Source organism: Monodon monoceros, unplaced genomic scaffold (genome assembly GCF_005190385.1).
Source record: "Monodon monoceros isolate NGI ecotype Baffin Bay Population unplaced genomic scaffold, NGI_Narwhal_1 Super_Scaffold_21, whole genome shotgun sequence".
NCBI lineage: Eukaryota > Metazoa > Chordata > Mammalia > Artiodactyla > Monodontidae > Monodon > Monodon monoceros.
In genome coordinates this window covers 5,291,379-5,314,320 of record NW_021703778.1, presented here as the reverse complement: position 1 = coordinate 5,314,320, position 22,942 = coordinate 5,291,379, and the positions used below count along the sequence as shown (strand labels likewise).

General features: G+C 43.4%; 1 protein-coding gene across 4 annotated transcripts in view; it reads right to left on the bottom strand.

Annotated features, from left to right (window-relative positions):
• CUBN (cubilin) overlaps nt 1–22,942 on the bottom strand; it is a 264,461-nt gene that overhangs the window by 170,653 nt on the left and 70,866 nt on the right. For all 4 annotated transcript variants that reach the window (XR_003795949.1, XM_029238289.1, XM_029238291.1 and 1 more), the window contains exon 28: nt 4,789–4,939. Coding sequence is in view for 3 of the 4 variants with exons in the window: in XM_029238289.1 (XP_029094122.1) it covers nt 4,789–4,939 (151 nt within the window). In the remaining variant the exon portion in view is untranslated. The remainder of the gene's footprint in view (nt 1–4,788; nt 4,940–22,942) is intronic.

Here is a 22,942-nt window from a genome sequence, read left to right as displayed (position 1 = left end):
GCTGGAGCCTGACTCTGAGATGCGGATCTGAAGAGGCTGCGCTCAGACGACGTTTCTGAATTACCTACACAGACACACGTGTGTGTGCACACAGGCACATTCAAGAATATTTCTCTTTAATTTAAAATTGAGACTAATTTTTAAGTGTATTCTGGACCTTGTATCTGTTTAATATTTAGTTACGAATATTATTATGAATATTACTTATTGAATATTTTGTATTCAGATCCCACAACATGCCACGTTGCTTCAGTGCTTCCAGATGCTACTCAAAACTCATTTCTCTGTAAGTCAAAGACAAATGTTGTGTAATATTGCTTATACGTGGAATCTAAAACACACAACAAATTAGTGACTATAACCAAAAAAGAACAGATTCACAGATAGAGAGAACTAACTACCGGTTACCAGTGGGGAGGGGGGAGGGGCAGTATAGGGGTGGGAGTGGAAGGTACAAACTATTGGGTGTAGCACAGGCTCAAGGATGTGTTGTACAACACGGGGAAGACAGCCAATATTTTGTAATAACTGTACATGGAAAGTAAACTTTAAAATTGTATAAAAATAAATTTTTAAATGACAAGAAAAAAAAAGGAACTGAAAACCAACATTTTATTTCAAGTAAACATGGTTTTTTTGTATGCACATGTGATACTTCAAGGTCATAAATGCTTCGAAGCTCAACGTCCAGATAATCTCCCAAATAAAGATGCATAAAAAGAAGAAAAAACTTATAGTTCTCTGAAATCTGAAGGGTTTACGGGAAAGAGAGGGTATGAGCCCGTCCCTGCCCGAGCCCCTAACAGTAAGGGACCCAAAGGCCACTGCTTCGCTCTCCGGACCCTCCTGCTGGACCTGTGACACTGGACTCCAGCCGCCCTAGACGTGTGGATCCCCACGCGCACCCTGCCCCCTCCCACCACAGGGTCTTTCTTCTACTAGGAGCCCTTTTCCTTCTCCTATTTGCCTCCTTAGCTCCTGCTTATTCTTAGATTTTAGTTCAAAAGTTGCACCCTCATGCAGGACTGCCCTGGCCTCCTGTGCAGGTTGAATCCCCTTTTGTATGCTCCTGTGGCATCATCACACCGCTAATTTCATGTCTATTTATGTGCCTCTTGGCTGGATGGCTCCTTCCCCCAGTCGCCTGTGAGCTCCCAGAGTGTAGGAACCAGGCCTGGGGCAGGAGCCACACACTAACAGTTCCTTAGTACCTCTGGAAGGAACACAGGGATGACTAGAAATCAGATTTATGTCTTCAGGTTACCAACAACAGGTGAGAAGTGAGGGAACCTCTTCCATTGGAGGCCTCCTCCCTGACCCTTCTCTTTTCTGTCGGCCCCTCTTCTCGGCTGTCTCGAGTTACAGACGTAGTTCAGATGCTGAGTATAAACTCAGCATTGCGTAGCTATAGTATATGACAGTTAATTTTGCACTGATCTAGACCACTAACAGTCTCCTTCCAGAAGGTTCTTCCCAAGCATAATTTACATCTAGTGGCACAGAGTTAAAAAAAAAAAATTTATTCAGTTCTGGTCCTATCTGGCAAAATTTTGTTGCACAACTCTGGTTCCAAGCTTAGCAAGTTTTCAGCAATTGGGAGTAAGTTTTGAAATAGTAAACAGGTTACGAGAATAGACAGAGGATGTCTTTGACTCTCCCAAATGAAGACAGATTCCAAATGGGACTGGAAGAAAAAAATTTTCCCAACCAAAACTCAAAACCGTGCCTAGTGTGTTGGCTGGAGAAACCCAGTCGTCCAGGGTAGCCAATAATGACCATGAAGTCCTTAGCGTGGCCTTGGACTAGTACGGCTACAACGGCCTGGAGGGGAGAGGAAGCAGCGCACTGAGGAGAAAGATATCGCCAGCAAAATAAATCGCTTCTCCTAAAATGCTCCGTCCTAGCGGCATGGCAGAATTACTTAGGGAGCTTTTCAAAATTAGCAGTAGTCAAGGTCCCACCGCAGACCAATGGAATCCTATCTCCTGGGTTGGAACCCAGGCACCGGTACTTGTGAAAACTCCCAGGCAATTCCCGCGTGTATCTCGGGCTGAGGACCGTGCCCCTAGGCCCCGAGCCTCGGTCTCCTGGTTGGCATTTCTTACTTTCCACTCTCTGACTCAGTGTCAGTAGGATAAGGGCTGGGGCCCCAGTGAGAAAGAACCTCACCGCTTCAGAGTTTAGAGAAGGGAAAGCTCTCCGAGTGTGGTCTACAGAGACACGCCAACGGCATCACCTGGGAGCTTTTCAGAAATGCAGATCCATGGGCCTTACCTCAGCCCTCACATCAGGATCTGCATCCTAACAAGATCCCCAGTGACGCATATCCATGTGGAAGCTTGAGAAACACCGTTCTGGAAAATACCCTTTGCCCTTCAGAATCTGGGCCATGTCCCAAGATTTTCCTGTTTCTTCTAGGTCTTTCCACACCGTCTCTAGTTCCCTCAGAGTCAGGCTATTTCTGAATCACACAATACTAGAGACGGGCTGTATTACAGAGATGAATCAATCCAGCTCCTTCATTTAATAGATCAATAAATTGACATTCCAAGGTTACATCTACCTATTTGATGAAAAGGACAACCCCGAACTTCTACAAGCTTAATTATCAAAGCTCATGCACTTTGGGAATTTATAATCTGTATTTCAAGTTATAAGTAGCTGTGGATTACCACTGAATATTTTTAAATACTGAAAAACCCTATAGGTAGATTTTAACGAAATATACTCAGGCTCCAGTTCATAATAATAGAACGTCGTACATTCTCAAGTATATGATAGGGTTCTTCAGTTGTGTAAAGTGCTGCGATGCATATAATACATGTACTATGATGTTAAAAACCCTCAACACACATTCACGTATGCTCACCCTGGGCTCACCCCTGATTGTGACAGCGGAACCACAGTTCAGGATGTCTGTGTGTGATACCAGGTGTAACATGGCAACTCCACTCCTCTTTCAAGTTGATTGAATCAGAGTAGTGAGCCCTAAGCTCTTGGCCTAGAACTGCTTGTATAATATTCACGAGGACTATATTTTTCAGGTCTAGATCACTCTAGGAGAGTGGTCCTCAACTTTACTCGCCAGGGAGACTAGTTAAGACACAGATTATTGGGCTTCCCTTCAGAGTTTGCCATTCCACAGTTCTGGGATGGGGCCTGAGAATTTGCATTTCTCACAAATTATACTGCTGCTTTGGGGGACCAGGGTTTGAGAAGCACTGTCTGGGGTCCTCTGCCTTTCGACTGGCCCACATGAGGTCAGTCTAGAAGTTTCAGAACTTGCGCTTAAAACGAATTTTCATCTTCAGAGGAGTGGTGATCCCTACCTGTTTTTGGAACCACCAGTTCGTAGGCAGGCTTTTACCTGCCCCTACTCGTTTGGCAGATGTGACCCCTGTCCTTGGCTTAGTGCATCACTGGCTCAAGCTTTCTGCTCGGGTTCCCCTCACAGCCCAGTCCTCTCCCTCCCCCTTCTCTCTCTGATCGACCCTCCTTCCTTCCCTTCTATCCCCGTCACTCCTTCTCTGCTCAGTGTCAGGGTGAGTCTTAAATCTCATTCTGTTCCACTCCCCCGAGAGACTCCATCGCACCCTGTGACCTGCTTGCCACACCCAGGTACAGGCCTTCACCCCTAGAAACTTCCTTCTGCTTCCTCCTTTCTCGTAAGCAATTTACGGCTGCACCTCCTGAAGCAGTTACCCAAATCCTGTCCACTTGGACTTCACTTCTGGTCTTAACTCCAACAGGATTCAACTCTCCAAGAGCCACCAACGTCTGAGTAAACTTTCTGAGGCTTGGCACTAGATTACCACGCAGGTTCTGAGGCAGGAGATAGATGGGACCCAGGCTGAGCAGCTGGAATCTGTCCCTTGTGGACAGACGCTCCATGATAAAGAGAATGGAAGGAGCAAGGAGGAGCTGAGCCCTGCTTGGAGAGAAGATAGAGAGACCATATATTCCCCATTCTTTTTTTTTGCGGTACAAGGGCCTCTCACTGTTGTGGCCTCTCCCGTTGCGGAGCACAGGCTCCGGACGCGCAGGCTCAGCGGCCATGGCTCACGGGCCCAGCCGCTCCGCGGCATGTGGGATCTTCCCGGACCGGGGCACGAACCCGTGTCCCCTGCATTGGCAGGCGGACTCTCAACCACTGCGCCACCAGGGAAGCCCTATTTCCCATTCTTGAGGTCAAGGAGACCTCGCAAACTACACATGCACAGAAAGGGTCCTCAGGACTCGGAGAAGGGAGGGGGCGCCAGACCATAATATGTTCTGTCAACTTCCCAGAGACCCTTGAGCTGAAATCCATCTTTGCTAAAAAGTGCAGGCGCACACAGGGGAGGGCCCCGAGTCAGACCAAATAGGGACTCAGAGCCAGACAAAGCAAGATGATTGGCCAGAGGAGGCCCGGAAGAACTGCCCCATATAAGTGATTTAAACGACCCCAGAGGCACAGCTCTCTCTCTCAACCTGAGCCCACCCGTGCTTTCTCCACACGTATTCCTCTCCTAATAAACACATTACCTGCTTCACTGTTTTCCACCTCTTTGTTAAAATTCTTTTTACAAAGCAGACGAGAGCCGGGTCAGCACCGCGGCCTGGGTTCAATCCCTGGTCGAGGAACTGAGATCCCGCTTCAAGTTGCCACAGCCATGGGCACCCCACAGCCACCGAAGATCAGTTCCACTATTCGTGAATGGTACTGTTTCCAAATATAGAATTGCAAAGGGAACGGTTCTTGGTCAAATAGCAACTACCAAATACAACTGAGATCAGCAGAGGGCTTACCTTGGATGAACCACTGCATCTGGAATCCTTTCTCATGGTGACCGACCCCGTCGGTATAAAACAGCACTTGAAGCTTGGAGCCCGTGGTGCTCCCTGAAGGTGGAATGTCTGCTCCACAATAGCGCCCCATGCGCCGTGGGCCATCATAGAGCTGCAATCAGAGAGAGACCTCCCAGTGTGAAAACCTACAGGGCTTGTCAGATGGAAGAAGCAAAGTCCACTCATGCAGCAAAAGCTGTTCCTTGGTTCAAAAGTTACGGGTAAATCTACTGAGGTGGGTTGAGTACAGGAATTAAAAATAGATAATTATATACAGAGAGGTCCCTCCAAATTATTGGTTGGCCAAAAAGTTCACTTTGGCCAACCCAATATAATCCAGGCACAGAAGAAGGAAATGCTGGGCCAGGTGAGATGGGTTCACATATGAATCACACATGAGAGATGTTCAGCGAATAACAGTATTGTATCTGTAAGCTATCAATTTTTAAAATAAATACTATCTATAAACAATTAGACATTTTGGAAAACTCTGAAAGGAAGATGCAAAAATTAATCCCACTGAAGAGAACCACGGTTAATATTTTGTTAATACCACAAGCTTCTCTTACCAACATTTTTTTCATTTGTTTGTATATGTACATATACACATATGTGTGCAGGGGAATATGTGTGTGTATCAATTTGGGCTACACATTTAATTGTGTCCCCTGCTTTTCACTAAATAGTCTATGTAAACATTTTTAATAGTGGCACAAAATACTACTAACATGCTGATTTACATTATAATTCTACTGTTGTTCACTTAGCATATTTCCAACCTGGGGGCCAATAAATATGTCTTTGTTTGATAGTTTAAATTTCTCTTAGGAAAGATTCCTATAAAGGGAATGAATTAAAGAGCATGATCTTTCATGGCTCTGGATATATATTATTAAACTTCTTACCGGAAAGTTTATACCAATTTATTCTCCCACCAGCAGTTTATGGAAATATTTTATGACTGCCATTATTTTAAAAACTGGCGCTAATAGTGAAAATTTGTTTTCTTTTTGTAATTGTCTTAAGTTGTTACTTTGGGGTTGAAGTTTCTTTCATGTTTATTGGGCATTTCTTTTTCTTCTCTTGCAACTTTTCTGCTGAGGTCTTTGCCCATTTCCCCACTGAGGTACTTATACATCCTGTTGGGTACCTTTTATCTGCCTAATTTCATCAGATACATATCTCCAAACTAAAAAAATAAACACCTTTGCCATATCTCTTCAATTGGTAAAAATAATGATAATCCAAAAGGATTGGCTTCCTCATGACTCAGGCCACTACATTTTCTTTTAATCCCCAAATGTCCACATTAAATGCTTTGTTCCAGTTACCCTTGGGATGAGCTGCCCATTATAAAAAAATGGAAAATGTCTGATCATGCACTTCCTTTATTATTCTCTTGGAGAGTACACACGTGTGAGTGTATGTGCTTGTGTGTGTCTATATGTAAATGTATCATCTGGATTCAATAAATTCCACACTGACCAAATTATTTTTATTTATTGAAATGTTATGATAGAAAATACTGTTTGAAGTATGTTGATTTGAGCATGGGAAGCTTCTTAATCAGATTCTACAAAGCCCCTCCATGGAGCCTTCCCTAATCCCTGTAGCTGGTCATAAATTAGTTTTCCTTTGAAACCCCTCAGCTTTTCATTTGTGCTTCTTTGTGGAAATGGGCACATTCTGGTGATAGGCATGTGTGTCTCTCTCCCCTACTGATTACGAGTTTCCTTAGAGCCCAGACTACCTCTTACATCCCCTCACAGCCGAGCACAGGGCTTTGTCCGGGGCAGGTTCCCAATACAACAGCTTCAGAGAAGGAACACAGCCATCTCCCCGACAGCTGCATTGATTTTAATGGCACTTAATCTGCATTGTTACTTTAACGCTGCACAGTTAGATACATGTTAGGATCTTACAGTCCTAAACTTCAGCATGCTCCTTTCAGGCAGCAAAAGGTCTGCATCCTTTGTGGCCACTCTGCAGAAGGGCCTTGTTCAAGGTCATAATAAAAATCGCAGATTTCTAAATTTGGGTCATCTCACTGAGTTCTCAAAACGGGCGGCTGATCAGCCGTACATTTCTGTGCGACGTGGGGAAGGTCAGTTGAGATTTAAAAAGAGAAACTCAGAAGTCCATTATATCACTCAGTCTTAAGTACTAAACTTAAGCATTTTATGCAAATGATAAAGATGAGGTTTAGTTTTCAGACCTGTCCCTTCAGCTTCCTTTTAATGTTTTAAATACTGCTGCTTTGAATATGTGTATTTATTATCAAACTTCTAATACTGTAGGTGGTTGACAGAAGACATGAAGGGGGAGCAAAAATGAGAGAAAGAATAAAGCCACATAAAAAGAAGAGGAAACAAAAACAGCCCTCCACGTCCCATCTCCAGACCCACCACCCACTGCAGGAGGTAGAGGGGGAAGAAGGTCTGTATGGTAACCTGTTTATTCCTAAACTATTGCTTCACTGCAGGGTATTTATTTCAGCCACAGAGTTTCTATTAAACCTAGGGTATGAATTCCAATTCAAGACTAATTAGTACAAAAACAAACATACTGTTCTCACGCCAAAGCATAATAAACAAGAAAACGCTCTACTGGTTTCCACTCCAAAAGGCTCATTCTAAACTTTGGATTGTACTGCAGTGACCAAAACTTTAATTACTTCATCTTTATCCAACAAAACATGAGGTAAGATCTCTCTAGAACTATAATTGCCTTAAGCTTCATGGATCTTCTGAAAAACTAGGTAGCAACATTTTGAGAAGCCCTAGTTTAGATTCTGTGCACGGTCATAAAGAGTATAGTGCTTTTGCCTCCCAGCTCAGCAAGGTTAAGAAACGTGACACTTTCACATGACTTGGAGGGGATGTTTTTTTCTTCCTTCCGGATGGAATTACTTCATTGAAGGAGAGCCCCTGATCCCAGTGGCTCTTAAATAACACACTGTGAATGGAATGGGGGTTGGGGGCAAAGGGAGTGGGTCTGGGGGGAACAGTGGTGAATAACAAGTAGTTTCTTTTTGCCTTTGGAGGGAAGAGAATGATACGTTGAAATAAACATCAAATAGACGTTGATGAAAATACATATAATGTCAAATAAATTAATGACTTAATTAGTGTAGAAAAATACCTCTCTAGAAGAAAAAATCCCACACCCCTAATTTTATGTCTTTCTAACGTTTACACTTAATTAAATCACGGGTTTTTGTTTATACTCACACAGATGGCTAACATCACCTCAACAATTCATTCCCTCGTTAAATTTACCACCCAAAAAGGAACAGTCATTTTTCAAAGTACACAAATACCGGTTACCGTGGAAACCAGAGGGTGCCTGCTGTTCCTGATTCTGTTTTCAGAGCAGAACGTTAACCACAGGCCATCCCAGCTGTGACTCACTGGGACTCCTGGCCAGCATGTGGCTCGGTTCCGCTAAGGGTACCATTTCCGGCTTTTAGAAAGCCCCAAGATTTACTCCATCTGAACAGTATTTGAGGCCTTGAGTCCATAGGAAGGGGACTAGCAGAAATTAAGAAGTGAAAGACTGAGATTCTTACTTTGAATATGAAGATCGAATTTGTATAACTGTGTCTAGAGGTTTGGTTTTTTTTTTAATAATTGAAATGCTGTTTACATTTTCAAGTTGCCATTTAATGTATCTTCAGATGTGGATATGTATATGTACAAAACCTGCTGTGTAGAATCTTTTCAGTTATCCTCTTCGGGAGAAGATTCGCTTAGGGTTTTTGTGTTTTAGATCTTCCACCCCCGCATCACCCTGAAACATCTCAACCACTCTTACAACACTCGGAGAGGAAGGAAATCTCTTGCAGAAGTCTCGCTTGCCAATCTCTATCTACTTCCTTTGCAGGGGTTTGATAATTCGGTGCATGCAGAGTTGATGAGGCCATTAGAGATTTCTGACTACGGTTGCAACATGAAATGATCCGTGGACTCCTAAATAGTGCATACAAAATGGAAGACAGAAAACCGAAGACATATCACCGACAGAGTGAGGTTTTTTTAAGATTAAGGTTTTTGTAGGTACTTTACGAATCACTGGAACTCAAGTCTGGAGAAACCCAGGGTCAGCTAATGTGTAACCTGTTCCCTCAGCAAGAATCAACTTTATAAACTGCAAGAACTCTCAGAACAGAAGTGTGCTTTTCAAGGGCCTCTTTGTTGCTAAATGGTTTTATGATTTTGAAAATTTGTGATCCTAATGAATGAAATTATAACTAATTGTCTCCTATCTCAGTTTGGGATGTATAGATAGACTTCTTTTCTAAACCCACTTTAGAATCACAGTGAGTAACAACTAAAACTTAGCCCTTTCTATTTTAGATCAGCATCGAATTCACACTTTTTCTAACTACTGTTTTTCCTATTTACTTGAAATTTTTCTGGAAGAAAAACATTTTTATAGTGGAGGTTTAATCGTAAGAATTAAATATAGTCCATATAAAGAAATTAAATCAAGAGTTTCTTTGAGATGGTATCATTAAAATATGGAGAAACTTCCAGAAAAAAATTTTGGTCCAGTTCCTATAACAAATCTTTAAGAACCCCAAAAGAACTTTATCCTTTAGAGTTTAATATGTAATTGAAATAATTCATCTGCCGCGAGGGAGAATTCTAGGTATAGTAGAGAATCTCTGATGGTTTTACAGAGCAAAAATTCTGGTCAATGTAAAGAAGACAGTTACATTTCTGAGAACTATACTCAGTGAGTTCACAGAGGGGCTTTTTGAAGTCAATGTCACTAGTAGAAGATTATATTTCAACTGAGAGCCGGACAGTAATTTTACTGTAGGAACACACTAGAGTATACTCAATGTGGTCAGTGTCAGGCTCTAGATTCAAAGTCTAGTCTAGCACTAAAATTTGCTTAGAATATAATCTTGTGAAAATTACATAACCTCCATAAGCTAAGATTTCTTTGTAAACTTGGCATCTTAATGGTACTTATCTCATAGGGTTGTTGTGCTTAGCAAATGAGACAAACCAGGTAATAGGTTGAGGATGAGTCCTGGCATATGGAAAGTACCCCAAATGTTATTCTAACTCTTGGTCAGAGGCAAAGGGAACCAGCCTTGTTTCTAAAGAAACCATACCAGAAATAGTTTTGAGAGAAAAAATATGATGGGTAGGTAGAAAGAACTTGAACTGACTCACATAAAGTATTTCTCAGAAATCATCCCTGGCAGACCTGACGGGGAAGCAACAAATCAATGAATCACTTGCGAGGAGATGGATGGCCGTCAGGGGCAGCGTGTTGCTATGACGACCTGGTTTTGTGTGTGGGGAGCAGAGCCCAGTGCAGATCATACAGTGGGGCAGGCGGACCAGGGAGTGTGTGTCAGAGTGGAGGGAGACGGTGGATCATGGCAGGGCTGGTGGCGAAGAGGACACTGGGAAATCTGTCAAGGCTGCCCTGGTGAGCGGATCAGGGAGAGACCACCGGTAAGCAAAGTGGCTCTACCTGTGTTTTTTCCTGTTGCAGCCTCCTCTCCCCTTTCCGTCCGGCCAGCCTGCAGCTCTGGCTGCTTGGCCCCTGGAACTCCAGAGGAGTGGGAACTGGTGAATTCTTGGAGCACCTCTTCCGATTTTCCCCACCCAAAAAACAAGTGTACCAGGAACTATGGGAACCGCTTTATTAGAACAGCTGTTGAGAACATTGTTGTCCAATGTTTACAAACAAATCTCCTGGATAAACTTGGAGCTTTCAGAGTTTACCTTAAATTTGAAGGGCTTTGAAATGTTCCTGTAACAATAGGAGAAATTGTCAAGCAAGATTCATCAAGTAGGGTAAAAGGCTCCCACTGTGGGTGAGAAGAGCCTCGGGTAAAAAAGGAATCCAATTGTGGAGGTAAATTAGGCAAAGGTTTAAAGGAAAGCACATCAGCAGAGCGTGGTAGGCTCCAGAGGGCGCCGTGATGGCCCTGGAGGTGAAGGCTCCCCGTGAGACACCGGGGCGCTCTCACAGTGCCCTCGGATACAGAGGCACACGTCTCCCCCGGCCCGGGAAACGCACTGCCATGTGCTGCAGGCTGCAGCCGGAAGCATGAGGTACCATCTAAAAGGAAACAGTGACTCAGTGCTGCGCTTTGTAGGAGACAAAGAAACACCACTGAAAGACCACATTCTGAGTTATTTTGTGTCACTCTGAATTACAGGTCTGTCTCAAACACAGACCGTATAGTCTCCTTTCCCTGGGGTGGCTAGTTGCTGTCCCCTCTTAATAGCGCACTGATATTTATTTTTGCTTTCTACATATTACTTATTTTAGAAGCCACAAAGGCCGATTTGGGGTTGTTTGTTTGGTTAATCATCGTTTAATCATGGATGTATGCAAAGGTTTAACTACAAAGATGTTTTATCTCAGCATTGTTTATAATAGTGGAAATGTGCAAAGATTCTATGTGTTTTACAACAAGAATGGGTGGCTGTATTGTGACGGTGGAACATTCGATGTCGCAAATGCTGTGGTGTAACAAGGAGATAAATAAGTAACAAGGAGAAACATTCGCAAGCTACTGTTACATGTAAAAAAGTCATTATAGGACAGTATGTACAAAATGATCCCCTTCAAATATTAAATAAAATAAATATATAGGATGGAACTACAGGAAATAAGTACCACCAAATATTATCAGTAATGATGTAATTCAGGTTATTTTTATTTTATCTAGGTTTTTCTATATCTTCCAAAATGTCTGCAATGCCTGTATTCCTGTGTAATCAGGTAAGTTTATTTTTAAAGCATTGTCTCTGGGGACCTACTGACATAGCAATGTAGATGTGCACTGGTAATGTTTTTCCAGTGTCAGAATTCCATACGCTTTTAGGTTCTCAGATACCCAGCTGGTCTACTAAAAATATTATATTGTCTGTCTCCACAATCTTTTTTAGGTGTCTCAAGACTATCCATGAAAATTAGCCCATTAAAATGTTATTATATAAGGTAATCTCCTCCAGCATTAATTTAAAACCATATTTTGTCCACAATGCTTCCTTTTTTAATCATAACTAGGTTTTTATTATTAATTAGACTAATTCGTTATTAAAAAAGCATTCTTTCAGATGTTCAGGGACCAAAAAGCTCTCACAAACATAAGTTTTGATAGTCACTGATGGACCAATAAGTGCCTAATTCCCTCCCTAGTGGGAAGTGAAATGCTTTGAAAGCCAAGCATATTCTCCCTCGTATGTACATGAACATTTAATTCCATGAACCACAGCCTTCCCTCTGCCAACTCTACCGCTAATGTGAAGCACTCAACATTTAAAAAAAATTATTCTGCCTCTTAAAAGCCTAACCATCTGCTACAGATGGACTCAGAAACAGGGAGGGACCTATAGCACAGCATGAAATCTTAGAACCTGGAGCTGGAAGGACCGAAAGCCCTGCCATGCAGACTCTTCCCCAACTGAGGGAGGGCGGGAGAAGAAAGCCTGTTCAGTACATAAGTACATGTGAGAACTGAAGGGTAAAGATGTCATTTTTGAAAAAATTCTGAAATGTTGCAGGTGGAAATTGTTCCCATTGTAAAACATAGTCAATCAGTGTAATTAACTGAAATCCACAACAATGACCACTAAGTTCTGAATTTAGCCTTCTGCTTCGTGCCATGTGTCTGCTGGATGATGGAAGAGACCTTGCATGCACCCGATGCCTGTGGTCTGAGAAGCAGAGCTTGGTGAGAACCACCAGGAAAGGAAGTGTGGCTACAGCAATTTCAAGTTTTGAGCATCAAATGGAATTTTCACTGGCTTGCGGGTAGTGTGGGAATTATTGGTAGGTCAGATTATTATTTAACCTGATCCTGTCCTTCATGTTGGAGAGGATACTGAGAGGGGAAACACGCGGTTTCTTTTGAATCTGAGAGCAAAGGCTCTCTTTTGAAGGCTGCTGTATTTGCCTCAACTGCAGCAAATTAATGCAATCACATGAAAATTCTTCATTGTGAGGGATGGTGACAAGTGATCAGCATTTGCCTTTGAGGAAAGGGATTTTGATCACACTGAAATAAACATCTCTCCTTTAAATTTTCTGTAATTAAAAAAACTCACATGTTACTTGGGCATTTTACTTGGGAGTCTTAAAATGCTTCTAAAATGCTTCTTGTTGCACTTAGTGACACTACAAAGTATCTGGCTTAATTAACCAATGGATACGCTTCATTCTAAACTCCTTTTGAATCATGATCCTGCTTCGTCCAATGCTAGATTCATATCCGGTAGGGAGTCTTCAACTGAATAGTTTGGCACACTGTTTTCACTTTTTACGTGTGGTTTTGAACAGCGGTTGTCCTTAGAATTGAAATAGCTTATCTCTGAATTCTAAGCAAAATGCCAGGCGTCCTAGAAGCAAACTTCCTCTGACAGACAGTTCCAGGAAACATGATTCATCTGCCCAGGAAGTGTGCCATGGGAGTGCCATGATAACAGAGTCAGTGCAGATCAATCACTGCTAAGACATCAGATCTCCTCTGCTTCTCTGCATTTCTCCAGCCAGCAAACAGGATTTTAACTACTCCACTCTTCGATTTGGATACCCAGGCCCTGTGGCTTTTGGAGGAAATCTGTGAGGCCAGGGAAAGGGAGCCCTGCTTTCAACAGGTGGGGCCAATCTATGCTAATCACGCTGGGAAGGCTGTTTTGGAAATCAAATAACTCATGAAATTGTGTTTATGTTTAAGAAAATGATAAATAATATTTATTAGCACTTACTCTGTGCTGAGTATCACTCTAAGCCCTTTCCATGTTATTACCTAATAAAATTAAAATTCCTAGGGGCTTCCCTGGTGGCACAGTGGTTAAGAATCCTCCTGCCAATTCAGGGGACACGGGTTCGAGCCCTGGTCCGGGAAGATCCCACATGCGGCAAAGCAACTAAGCCCGTGCGCCACAACTACTGAGCCTGTGCTCTAGAGCCCGCGAGCCACAGCTACTGAGCCCGTGCGCCACAACTACTGAGCCTGCACTCTAGAGCCTGTGCTCCGCAACAAGAGAAGCCACCGCAATGAGAAGCCTGCGCACCGCAACAAAGAGTAGCCCCCGATCGCCGCAACTAGAGAAAAGCCCATGTGCTGCAACAAAGACCCAATGCAGCCAAAAATAAAAATATATAAATAAATTTATTTTTTTAAATAATAAAATAAAATTCCTAGCAGCTCTATAATGCAGATAACATTTTTATCCCCATTTTAGAATTCTGGAAACAGGTATAGAGAGGTAATTCAGCATTTTGAAAGGCATCAACAACTCGAGAAGAATTGTTCTTGTTTCCTTCCTTGGTAATTATTTTTTTAAAAAAAGAATTGTCAAATTCAAAAATACAGCAAAGTCCTTATTCTCTGTGATAACAGAGAGTAACACAAATAATTTTTTAAGTAACAGTGATACTACCCCAAACTCCTATTATTCAATGGAATCAACATTTCCTTCACTATATTTCTTAATAGAGCTTGGAATAAAATAAGTGGACCAAAATGTTGGCTTTATCATTTATCATTTACCCTTTGTGAGAATTGTCAAATGCAGTAGTGAAGCAGGCTGTAGACAGAAAGCAAGAGGAAAATTAAATGTCTTGAGAAATGAACCGTTATTTATATCTCAGCCTAAAGAACTGAACGCTCTCTATTTAGGAATTTCTTTATAACTAACTAAGGTGCTGGGGCAAATAATGACATTATGTGGGCTTCCCTGGTGGCGCAGTGGTTGAGAGTCCGCCTGCCGATGCAGGGGACACAGGTTCGTGCCCCGGTCCGGGAGGATCCCACATGCCGCGGAGCGGCTGGGCCCGTGAGCCATGGCCGCTGAGCCTGCACGTCCGGAGCCTGTGCTCCGCAATGGGAGAGGCCACAACAGTGAGAGGCCCGCGTACCGCAAAAAAGGAAAAAAAAAAATGACATTATGTAAGTGTTTACTATGTGCCAGTCTCTTTATATATAAAAACTCTTTTGTGCTGACTATCCCATTTTACAGATGGGGAAAGTGGGCCACTTAGAAGCTAAATAACTTGCTCAACATTTCCTGGCTAGTTAGTGGCGAAGTCCGGGTTTAAACCCAGGCTACCTGGCTCCAGAGTCTATACTATACCAAACTAAACAGGTGCCGAGACTACTGAGCAAGATTTCATGTTCTATTATGGAGACTGAGTGCCTGCGAGACATCCTCCAGTGAGTGAGCAAGGTGCGGTAGTAAATCTTCGTTTATTATTAGCATGCACAAGAGTCTGCAGATAGGAGAGAGCTGGCCTGAGCAGTTCAAATGCCAGGGGACGCCCCAAGAACAACAGAAGGATCAGGGTCTGGAGCCGCTTCCAACTGTGGTTTACCTTTAAACCAAAACGTTGGGAAACTGAGGTCATTGTGTGTGAGATCTGTACAGAATCAGCTGTGTCTTCATGAGACCAGCAGTGATGAAAACACAGGCATCTGTGGACACTTTGCTCATTAGAGAGGATGCAAAGTCTTTAAAAGGATAAAAGAAGCCAAAGTCCTCCCAAGAGCTGAATGGTGGAGGAAGGACACTTGGAAGAGAAAGAGAACAGACTCTGAACTTTTGGAGCCAAACAGACCCAGGCTGTGCCTGGGAGTGGAAGTCGGACCTCAGGAGGGAGGAACGGCCACTCATAACCGACGAGTCACGAGGAAGGGAGACGACTCGTCCAAGAGATGGAGAGACAGCGTCCTGAAAGGTAGGAGGAAGAATCTGAATGGCCAAGAGGGAGTTATCCTCTCTGTGGGGTGAGCATGGGGGAGGAATAATAAACATTTCTGGAGTACTCATACTTGCCAGCTGTGCAGATCGCTTCACTTGATCTTATAACAACTTCGTGAGTAGTTGTAAGTATGTTTGCCATTTAATACATGAGGAAGCCGAGGAAGCCAGAGGTTAACTTCTGTGCCCAAGGTCACAGCCAGTGAGAAAGAGCAAAGCTTTGAACCCAAGTGGACTTCAGAGCCTGCCGGTTATGGCGACCTGGGTCCGTCACCTCCTGGCAGTGTGATCTTAGGGTGAGTATTGTTGCTTACCTGCGGCCCAGTCCTCCTGTCTGTAAATGACCACAAAACCACCCAGCTGCTAAATTATCCTGAAGATAAGCAATAATTATCTATCAAGGTGTCTATAAGAGTGGCTGGCACATAGTAGGCATTGATTACTGTGATTCTTTTTTTTTTAATTTTTATTGGAGTGTAGTTGATTTAAAATGTGTTATGATTACTGTAATTCTCAAAAGAGACGTTTGAGATGTGAAGGAGAATTTTATAATCTCTCATGAACTTGAACATTTTGCTTCTTTGTATGAGAATAAAAATGGGAAACAAATTTTGGAAAACATCTCTAGAATAATGTTTCCCTAAGAATGTTCTGTGGATTACAAACGTCCAATAGGTGTTAGAATTCTGGGCCAAGATGGAATCCATCTGGAATGTTGCCTTTCGTGTCCCCCTGAGTGTCTCCACCCTGAGGGAGGCCCCTCTGCCTCTCCTCGTTGTTGCTCTGCATGCAGTTCTATTAGGCTGTATCCTGATGTCTTTCTTTTCGTTGTGTTACCACGCCCACCCAATCCAGTGTTCGTCCAGTTCGATTGATTCTTCCCCCCAGGTGCTCTCAAATCCCCTGTCGTTGACACATTCTCCCTCCACAGCCGTGTGAAGGGCTGGCCATCTCGCACCTGAACTGCAGCAATGCTCTTTCTGAATCTCCAAAGTTCCTCTTACCCCTCCCACTTATCCTCGAAGCCAGAGTGTGGCAAAGTGCCAATCCAGCATGCTGTCTCTGCTCACTCTTGGAAGATCTCTTGCTGCCCCAAGCGGTCACTGGAACTCTGCACCTGCACACAGGGCTCTAACCTGCAGGTCCCTGCCCAGCTGGGAGCCGCAGCCTTGGCCTCAGACACGCTGTGTCCTTTCGGTTCTGACAGATGTTCTCCTCGACCCGACTCGAGCCAAGCTCCTCTGAGCCTTCCTCCCAACTAAGCCTCAACCCTGGCCTATAAAGAATGCAGAGTCTCAGCACAAATGATTTCATCCACTTATTCTCCCCAAATTAAAGGACCGAAACAAACACGGACGTAGTTTCTAACAGCTCAAGGTCACATACCCAGGATGACCCCAGGCCCCCTCAAAGTGCCTGCCTGAGAAAGCGCAAGGCCGCCTAAAGGATTTACTGTTTGTTCCAGCCAGCACCTGAGGATAGGCCCCGGACCACCCTTTCTTGGAGCACATACTAAAAAGGGCTTAAAATTGTGAATCCTTCTCCTGTCCTTTTGAGATGTATTATGTATGTATCTCCTACAACTCATAGTGTCTTTCTCAAGGATCTAAACTCCATTCCTTTGAAATGAAACCATTAGGAAGGACAGGCCCCTTGCCTCCCAGTCTCCGTGAGAGGATTGAATCCTTACCTCCATCACTGCCAGATACAGACACAGAGGCCAAACCACGCTCATAGTGACCAACGCTCACTAGTTTTTCACATCCCTGACTCTGCTCGAGGCCCCGCTGGTCCCCTCCCAGCTGCCTGATTCTCCCTTTAAAACACCTGGTCATCTCTGTACAAATTGAAGTTAAGTTCAGTTCATGCTGGACCTGCTTCCCTATTGCAGGAGCATAACGCTGATTAAAATATGTTCTTTCCGGGCTTCCCTGGTGGCGCAGTGGTTGAGAGTCCGCCTGCCGATGCAGGGGACACGGGTACGTGCCCCAGTCCGGGAGGATCACACATGCCACGGAGCGGCTGGGCCCGTGAGCCGTGGCCGCTGAGCCTGCGCGTCCGGAGCCTGTGCTCCGCAACGGGAGAGGCCACAGCAGTGAGAGGCCCGCGTACCGCAAAAAAAAAAAAAAAAAAAAATGTTCTTTCCACTTTAACTAGTGTCTGGTTCTGTTTACCTTTGACAGTTCCTCAAACACAACTTGCCTTAGTGAAACCTACAGCTCCCTGACACCTTGCTCAGTTACCCTTCCCCAGGGATGCCTCCTCTGACCCACGGCGAGCCGGGTCCTCCTGCTTCGTGTCTCTAGAGCTTCCGATAATATTCCCCGATAGCACTTCTCAGGGCTTGTGACTAACTTTGTATTGTGTGATAAATTAAGATCTGCCTCCTCCATGAAAACAAGAAAAACTGATGCTAGAATGGTTTTATTTCCACAGCCTATGTGTCTAAATTATACTTGAATGACTGAATGAGTGGATAAATGAATGAATGATGCATATGTAGGATGGTAATAGCCTGAGGAAGTACTACAGCAAAAACAGAACAAAACAACTGACCCTGTTACATTGTGTTTGATTCAGCATTTCCCAAATTTATTAGAATTTACATCTCTTTGTTTGTAAAACATCTGTCAACACGTGTGGCAGAGAGAGCTAAGTAGTTTCCCCAAATCAACTTCCCCTTTGTCTGGCTTCCTGAATCACTATGTGGGAAGCAAAGGAACACCTACATCGGTCTCTAACATGATTGAGGAATAAGCTTGTATTGTACTAAGCATCTAAGAATTTCCAAGTTCTCCATGAAACAGCTAGTATTCCTTAACTAATTGCAATCGCTTGTGGGTCTGATGTTGCACAGTTGCAGTTATGGAAAATGCTGCCCAGGCTGCAGACTTAGACAACACGGATATAGCACTGGAAGACTGAGGGACATTAGTAATGTTTTCATGCATTTTTTTCATTAGCAGCGGCTTATTTTGTCACTGAAAGGATGACATGGAAGTGCAATAAGCAATGATATAAACATCTGGTGAACAGGATGACATCAGAAAGAGGAGTTGGCAAGACATGAAGTGAATCTTATAAAGACTAGAGGGAAATGCATTTGACAGAAGTCACTGACATAACTGAGGGGACTTGAAACGGACGTAAGTGGAAAGGGGAAGGCATCAGAAAGATATGAAAGGATGTCATGCAAGATGATAGTGGCAAAGATGCCAAATAAAGAAAGTGGAGGAGAAAGTTTAGAATCAGAATTCACACATGGTAAAATGAATCTGACATTTTTATGTAATGAGATAAACATAACAGCATCACCAGGCCTTGGTGAGTCAAAGCATATAATTCAGCTGTAGCAATGGAAAAGTAAGACCTACTGAAAAAGAAACATGGAATAGCACTCGAAGTTATATGTTAAGAAGATATCTATTAAAATACTTACAGCTTCCCAGGAGAGAGCTTTGAAGTGAGGATAAAATGTGCTGTCACGATGGAAGTGAATGACAGACAGTGGCCTCAGCTCCTGGACTAAGGCTTAGGTGGGGTTTGCTCTGTTGGGATTCCCAGGGATTTTGATTGAGTGGGTCTGGGATGGGGTCTGCGAATACATTTTTCTAACAAGATCCGCAGGTGATTCTCGAAGGCAGCCAGATTTAGCAGCCAGTTATGGGGGCTTTATCCTCCACCATCAGCTTCTCCCTCAGCAGAATTTTTTTCTTTTTTTTTTTTTGCAAAGGAAGCATATCAACACTAGTGGAGCAAAAAGACACACAGGAATGGCAACGGGCAGATGTCTTTCCAGACACCTCTCGTGTCTTGTTCTTAAAAAAAGCATAGCATTTGCTGAATTCTTTATATGCTGTCCTCTGTCAGAAAGTAAAGAGTGAAGAGAAGTGCTCTCATGGACTAATCCTGACCAGCAGAGAAGTGGTTGTTACTGTAGAAGTGACCAAAACGTTAGGCGAGAGCGATCAATTTCCCTAGAGCCTGTGATGATGGGACACATCAGTCATGAGCTTGAGGTTTGAGAGACTGAGACTTTGCAAGGAGATATGAGCCCAGGGACCAAAAACAATTTAAAAATTAAAAATTAGGGACTTCCCTGGTGGCGCAGTGGTTGAGAATCCGCCTGCCAATGCAATCCCTGGGCCGGGAAGATCCCGCATGCTGTAGAGCAACTAAGCCTGTGTGCCACAACTACTGAGCCTGTGCTCTAGAGCCAGTGAGCCACAAATACTGAGCCCATGTGCCACAACTAGTGAAGCCTGCACACCCTAGGGCCCATGTGTCACAACTACTGAACCCACGTGCTGCAGCTACTGAAGCCTGCGCGCCTAGAGCCCGTGCTCTGCAACAAGAGAAGCCACCACAGTGAGAAGCCTGCGCACCGCAACGAAGAGTAGCCCCCGCTCGCCGCAACTAGAGAAAGTCCACATGCATCAATGAAGACCCAACACAGCCAAAATCTTTTTAAAAAGTTTTTTAAAAGAACAAAGAAAAACAATAGATAAAGGAAAGGAAATTCAAGAAAAATGACAAATTCTTAAAAAATTAAACTCTGTCCACAAAGTCAGGAAAAATTTGAGGAGCATTAAAAGGGAAAACCTCAGAAGAACTCAATCTAAGAAAAAAACCCATGGGGCTACCCAGGACCCTTCTGACCATTTTATGAGCACACATACAAATTAGCTAAACTTCGGGATATGGTACAATTAGAAAAAAAATGTCTATTTTTTAAAGCTATGACTGGGGCAAAAGAAAGATGAAAATGTGAGTTGGACCAGTGCTTACAGAAGATAGTGTAATGTCGTGAAGATGAAGTAGAAAGATTCCTTGTATGATTTTGAAACTGGAAGAAGAAACACTGAAATCCAATTTAGAATATAAGACAGTCAATTCCTTTACATGAATTTTTCTGGGTTCAAGTGCATTACATCCTATTGAACTGAGAGATGCGGACATTGCAGAACTGATTTTGTAACCTTGCTTGCTTTATGGGTAATTCAAAACAACACTTTAGGGGAGTTCCCCGTCGGTCCAGTGGTTAGGACTCCGCACTTTCACTGCCGAGGGCCCGGGTTCAATCCCTAGTTAGAGAACTAAGATCCCACAAGCCGCAGGGCATGGCCAAAAGAAAAGAAAAAAGAACAAAACAATGCTTTAGCATGCCGGCGGAATCCTCCTCCCTGCTGGAAGGTTCTGCCTCTTCCCATAGACGTGAACTCTGAGCAATGCAGGCCAGAGGGCCGGACCTCACCGCTCCTGGGCAGAGCTGGCCATGCTGCCTAGAGGGGCGCTCATCCATAGGCAGCCTAGATCCATGCCTTGCTGTCAAACTGAAAAGGATGAGCCACCTGTCCTTGTAATTTGTCAAGGGCAAGTCTAGGTGGTTGTGAGCACTTGAGGTCCACGGTCACGTAGTGTCATGGCTGGGGTGGCCTTATTTAAGCTAAAACTGTGAGGCTGCAGAAACTCAGAGGAAGCTGTGGCGATGAAAGGTAGAAACGGACTATACGTACGCAGGGAGAAGCAACAAAGCCAGAAGAAAGGAGAAAGAAAGGAGATGCTACTGAGCCCCCTTGGTTCCTGCCCTCTCCCGGCTTTTCAGTTGATGCCGTGTGTCATGAGGATTCTCCCTTTCTTAGAGGAACAGCCCTTTTCCAAACACTAATCTTTTCTCCATGGGTTAGTTTGAGTGTGTACCTGCAACCAAGAGTATAAGGCAGAACAGGAGGACTGCCAGAGGTCTGAAGGGAAAATGTTTCAACTTCCAAAATGTGGGAAAGATTTATTCTGGAATCTCACAGATGAGTAAGATTGATGGTAATTTCGGGAAAAATTCTAAATTGGACACTGAACGTAAGTTGTCAGCATGTAGCAAAGATATAGCAAATGACCACTGCTTCCCTATGAAAATGTCATGCTAAATAACATGAATTCCTCTTGGTGACAGTGTCACTAGAGTGGTCAACCTGAGGGTTCCATGGCAACCCCCTCTTGTCACCTCTGAGAGTGACAATTATGGAAGAGAACACGCATGGAGTATGTGTGGTGTCACGGCTCAGAGCATCAGTCCAGAGCCACAGAGCCTGGTGGAAGGCCTGGCTTTGCTACTATAACCTTTGTGACTACAGACAACCTGGCTTTGTCTCAATTTCCTCACCTGTCAAATGGGAAAATGATATTTCCTACATCACACGGTTGCTGCGAGAATTACCCAGCAAATAATGTGTTCAATAAATACCAGCTATTATTATTACCAAGCTGTTTGAATAGTGCTATCCCGAAAATGTTCAATAACAGATGCATTTTAATCCGAGAAACCTATCATTTTAGAGTATTTGAAACAGGTAGCATCTTTCTGATATTTTTATCAATTATTTTTGGAGAAGTCATAGGCCAATGGCCAATGAGTTTATATGCAAATGAATAATGCTCTAAAGACCAGAGAATCAGGATTTAGAGGAATCATGATGAGATGGAGTTCTAAGGCAAAATAGTGAAATATAACTTAATAGAAATAATATCCTATGTTTGGCTATGAAGCCATTGCCATTCATGTAAAAGTGACCTGGAGATTACAGGTGTTTAATATCATCCAACATTACGACTTGGCTAACAACAAACCTACAATACCAGAGCACAAGAACCAGATAATATGGTCCAATGCCAGGTTAGTCGGAGCGTTGAATCCAATCCAGTGCCACATTTTAAGAGACATTGACATACAAGAGAACACGAAGAGGAGGGTATGCCACGAGAGCTGATCTTTCTGGATGTCTTGGCAGCATCTCTCCTTGTCACCTTGTGTCACATTCTCTCCCCTCAGCTTCCATGACACAACAACCTCGTAGTTTTCCTCCTTCCTCTTCTCCCCACCCACATGCTCCCAGTTGACCTAACACTGGCTCTGGATTTCCTGTACCTCTCTGTGCTGATTTCTCCCAAATCCATCACTTTTGTTTGTATATTCAATACCTATGAAAAATCTCTTCTTCCACAGAGCCTCAGACTCAAAATAAAAATGAAAAAGTGAAATCAAGTTATAAAATACAAAACAAATCCTTAAGGTTGACTTTCCCAAATTGCATGGGCAATATGGTCTTACTCCTTTAAGCAAATGACCCTTCCTCCCACTGAGTATTTTATTTCCAAATACGAATCATTTCATTTTGCCCAGAGGACAGAAAGTAATAAAGGATGGAATCGCTTCCCAGTGGGATCTTTACCAACCCACACCTCTCAGCAAGGCTGGGCACAGTGTCCAACCAGCACCTAATCAAGTCCTTTCATAGTTTCAATTCTGTTAATTCAAAATAACTCAATTCTGGCTGCAGTAATAGCTACTCACTTTGGTCTTGGCTAAGTCACTTGAAAAA